Source organism: Penaeus japonicus, unplaced genomic scaffold (assembly GCF_977035675.1).
Source record: "Penaeus japonicus unplaced genomic scaffold, GWHDUDI00000001_assembly GWHDUDI00000012, whole genome shotgun sequence".
NCBI classification, from domain to species: domain Eukaryota; kingdom Metazoa; phylum Arthropoda; class Malacostraca; order Decapoda; family Penaeidae; genus Penaeus; species Penaeus japonicus.
Window position 1 is genome coordinate 22,445,090 of NW_028234414.1, and position 5,000 is coordinate 22,450,089.

Consider the following 5,000-nt stretch of genomic DNA (forward strand, 5'->3'; position numbering starts at 1 on the left):
GGTTAAGATGTGTAGGTTTACTCTTATTTTCTAGACTTATAGATGAAACATGAGTCTTTAACCCATTCATGGCAGGACGTATATTTGCCTAATTCTGTTCCCGTTAGTAGTCTAGCAAGTGCATGCAGCTTCCCTCCAAGAGATTTCTTGAGGCATTAGGCTGCATTGAGGCTCCCAGAGCAATTTTTACCCACACTATTCAAAGGGGTGAGGAAAGGAGGTTTTGTTTTAATAAGGTCAAGAAAAATTTGTTTATACAAATGCAACTACAATGTGTATAAAGAAGCGTAACTGTGTACTATGTCTATATATGGTGAATCTCCATGATGTCATTCAACGTCATCCGATGTGTCAGACACATTCTGATGACATGATATCAAGTCATTTTACCGAAGTGATTTTAATTAGCATTTGATATAATAGGTCATCATAACTGAAGAAATAAATAGCTTGTAATTTCAATAAAAAAAAATGCAGTACAAAAGTGATCTGACTTCCTGAAAACACTCATAGCAAAGGGCTAATTTTGGCGAGGGTTACATTCCAAGACCTTACAAATGTGCGCTGTGAATTTTGCTAATACTCTTGTGGTAGTTGCATCATTCTCAATACTATTTTAACCCACTCACGCCGGATGACGTGCTGACACGTTTCGTGGTTTTCGCGTCAGACGCCGCTGACGAGATATCTGGCCAAGGCCGGCGCTTGGGGTGAGCGAGCGGGCAGCCCAGGCTCGCGGCCCGTGCGCCCGAGAATCTCGAAGCGTTCGGATGATGCGTTCGAAAACCTCAGTATAGCGACTGTGCAAAGCCGGAATGGCCCCGGCGTGAATGGGTTAACCCACTCATGACGGGGTGCAATGCCGGGGCTCTTGAACGCATAGGCCTAAATAAGTTAAATAAATGACGCCATATGACATCACCCAGCGAACAGGCCTTGAATGCGCGGTACCGCAATTCTCACAGTACACAGATACATCATAACTATTATAAAATTGATGAAAATAAGTACATTTTCATACATCTTACACAGGGCTATGATAACCGTATCATTTGAAGTCCAAGGCAACCAATTGAAGGTATAAATCACTGAAAGCCTCTTTGCTATTCCCAAAAAGGTACACAAATATGTCGGAAGTATGTGTGTGTGTGTCAGATCTGTGTGATGTAATCATTATTCAGAGCAATGTGAACAATAATGCAGCCGCAGAAGTCACAACCCCAGTGTTACAGTATACACAATATCAATTGTGTATACTGTAATAAGTTTAACTTCACAGCTTGCTAAATAGAGCCCCCAAATTGCATGATTTGAAATAAGTTTGAAAAATATTAAGTATTATTTATATTAACAGGATTACGAACTGAGAAAATACAAATTAATTAACCTGTTAACGACAGAGTCAGTTTGGAGGTGCCTTGTTGTCTCGCATGGATGTTTTACAACATATGGGCTTGAGCTACAGTTTGCTTATAATATTGCCAGCAAAAATTATTTCATTAATAATGTTCCAAAAGCCTAGAAATGCCTTTCACACTCAGATGTCTCAATGTTTAAACTTTTTCTTCTTCTATTTCTTTTCTTTTAATATATCAGAGTACTGCTGTTCTTTGAAAACCCACAGTTTGTAACTACTATATATCCTGATCTCATTTTTCAAATGAATGCAGCAGTAAAATAGATTGTATACCATAAAAGTTAATACTTAAGAGTCCATACATTTTGTAGTCTTTATGCTTGCACTGTGCTATTCATTGTATGAATGTTGTCTGGAAAATACCCTTTTTTCCAACTAAGATGGTGTGTCCTCCCATCACAGGGCATGCAACACACGATTGGAATATTTTAATCTAACTGCAACATACAGCAAAAGGAATGAACAGATTTTTTCCAAAATGAAAATAACTATAGTATATACTTTAGGAAAACATAATTTAATCCCAATGCATAATGAGACATACTTAGCCCATTGCAGACGGGCGCCTAACAACTTAACTGGTCATCGGGATGGGCGGTCTACAACACTAGCGGCACCACCTAAAAAGTAGAGTGACGGGAAACTGTTTTCCCCGCCTTCTGGGTAACACAGACTAGCCCAAGCAATATTTTTCCATAAATCCATCATAGAATGTGGGTTTAGGCAGAATATAGCTCTGGAGCAAGTGCAGTTACAGCCATAATACTTCATGACTGTGTGCGTACTTAAGCAGATCCAGCTGTTGTGTCATGTATGCATTGACGCTGTTGCCGTCATGTGTGTCATGAACCTGTATGCAATGGGTTAATCTGGCATTTATATCAATGCATATCTAAATATAGTGATCACTGAAAGTTAAGGACTTGGTCTAAGATTTGAAATGTAGTTCAGAAAAAAATACGGATTTTTGTAGTATTTTATTTGGATTCTATGTAATTTTAGAATGTTTTTTCCTCACTTTCCCGCATCTGCAGTCCTGCCCACTTTGAGTTTTGATTTAACCCATTCACACTAGATGACTTGATTTCACCTCATTGGAATATTTCTTTTGCAATGGATGAAGTCCTAGTTTGACATGGACTATTCCTGTATATTCATGTTCAGCATAATTACTTTTGTACATACACATAGTAGTTGACTTATCGAAATATTGTAACAAAAAAAAAAAAAAAAAAAAATCTTACACCCCCTAAAATAGGTTGAGTAACAATTGCTCTTGAGAGGTTCAGCATGGTTCGCTCCTTGAGAAATCTCGCCCTTGCTATATTGCTGGTGGGAGTGGCATTAGGCAAATATACGCCCAGTCATAATTCCCTCATGGACTGGCTTGAAGTATACATGCAGCACCCACAGATGGGCATGGTTTTGATAAATCATACTTTAAGGAAATATTATTTACCATACAAAGATAGTCAGTTATGATAAAGAAACAGAGAATGAATGTATTTAACATTAACCCTATGATGACGGTGCGTCACACCCGTGTGGCACAGCGTCATGCCAGTGTGACGTTTCCAATGCAATATTGCATAGGGGTTTTCACTTATCACCGTGCCCTGTTGTGAAAGGGTTAATTTACTGTATATGGCTTTGGATGGTAGTGTCTGCTGGATGCCTACATGCACATAATAATGTGTGTTCTGTCAGTTAGAGGTTAATAACAAAGGAAATAATGTTGGCTTATAGTTGACAAATAAAGTCAGGCTATTAGTACTCTTACTAGAGTTGGAAGAGTTTTAGAGGATGGTAGTATAAGAAAAGAATTTGAAGATTTGTTGTTTTACATTTAACCATAGATATAGTGTCTACAAGTAATCATTAGAAGCAAACATATTCTTATCATCACTTATCCCCCTCCTCCCTCCCTCCCCCAAATGATTTTTCACATGAAGCATTTAATGTGAATTTGAAGCATATATCTAGACATTAATTTCTCCCTTTTTTTCAGGAGATATGATGCCAAAGCAGTGTCCCTCTCCCGATTTTTATCAGGATCCTGGGATGCATATCACCTCGTTGAATATGATCCCCCTCTACCGTTCACCACTGGAGATGTCATTAAGTAAGTATATGTAAAATAGCAAAACATATATATGGTTTCTGCTCCTGTATCAACACGTGCGTTATATGTAAAATGTATTTTGAGAGTTGTATTTTGATTGTAAGGGGGGATATGAAAGCAGTGTAAATCTTAGTCTTTAACCCAGTAAAACCATGGACAGTAGGACAGTAGAATGATGGGGAAGTAAGAATTGATCAACAAATTCGAAAAGAAAGAGTTAGAATTGTTAGTCTTATTTAGTTTAAAATATTTGGGAAGCAATGGCTAGAAAGATTGTCAAATTCGTAAACCCCCAAAAAGGCAGCTTACCTTGTGGTTTTATGTCTGTGGTTAGCTATATCAGGCAAAACATGCATGACTGGATCAAAGAATCTGATGTAATTTGCTTCAAAATGCACATGAGTTGGATGGGAATGAGCAACTCGTGACAGAATGCAAATGCATTCGTCACTATGTGTGTGTGTGTGTGTTTGTGTAGTTAATTATATTTGATTATATTTATATATATTAGTGTATATGTTGTGTAGGTGTGTGTGTATTTAATTATATATATATATATATATATATATATATATATATATATATATATATATATATATATATATATATATATATATATGTGTGTGTGTATATGTATATGTAATCATCATCATCATCATCATCATCATCATCTCACTACCATCACTATCATCATCATCATCATTGTCAGCCTGTATCATTCCACTGCAGGACGCAGGCCTCTCTGTCTTTTCCAGTCATTCCAGTCTTGTGTCCTCTGATTCCAGTTTACTCATGCAAAATTCGCTATTTCATCCTGCCATCTTGTTATTGGTCTTGCCCTTGGTCTCTTTCAGCCGTATTCTAAGTCCCTAAGCGCACCGTGTACATGACATGAACATGCCGCGATTCTTATTCTAGAAGCGCGGGTTCGTGGCAAAAGCGTGGAGAGTATTGGAACAATCGTCGAAACTCCATGACAAGGGGGTAGGCTTGTCATGATAGTTACACGGGTGAAAAAAATTATATTTTTACTGTACTTTTTCTTACCAATACTTCATATGAGCATACTACTTTTGGAAAGTAATATTTATATTGGATATATTAGCCATCATTGTCCTAGACTTGGATTACAAACCCTTTTAGGAAAACAAGGATTCTCTGCTGATTTTGAGTTTGTTTACATTTTGGCGGATTTTTCGAAGGAGAGTGAAGTTAAACGAATGGTAAAAGTAGTCAGGAACGTAAAGTTAAAGTATATAATTATATGAAATATGTATACATTAAATTTATATGTATGATATATTAAAGATACGCATATATGCACAGTATATACAGAGACAAAATGAGGAAGATCTATCCATAAACACATGATCCCTCTCATCCCGTTTGTTTTGATCGAGCGTAGAGTGAATTACCAACGGCGCGTTCGTGAAATGGTTGTCAATTCTTTAACTAGGAACA

The 5,000-nt window shown here is 37.2% G+C and overlaps 1 protein-coding gene across 1 annotated transcript in view; it reads left to right on the top strand.

Moving 5' to 3' along the window:
• LOC122260628 (uncharacterized) overlaps positions 1–5,000 on the top strand; it is a 24,026-nt gene that overhangs the window by 1,394 nt on the left and 17,632 nt on the right. The window contains exon 2 of the mRNA XM_043028001.2: positions 3,426–3,539. Within this exon, the coding sequence (XP_042883935.2) occupies positions 3,426–3,539 (114 nt within the window). The remainder of the gene's footprint in view (positions 1–3,425; positions 3,540–5,000) is intronic.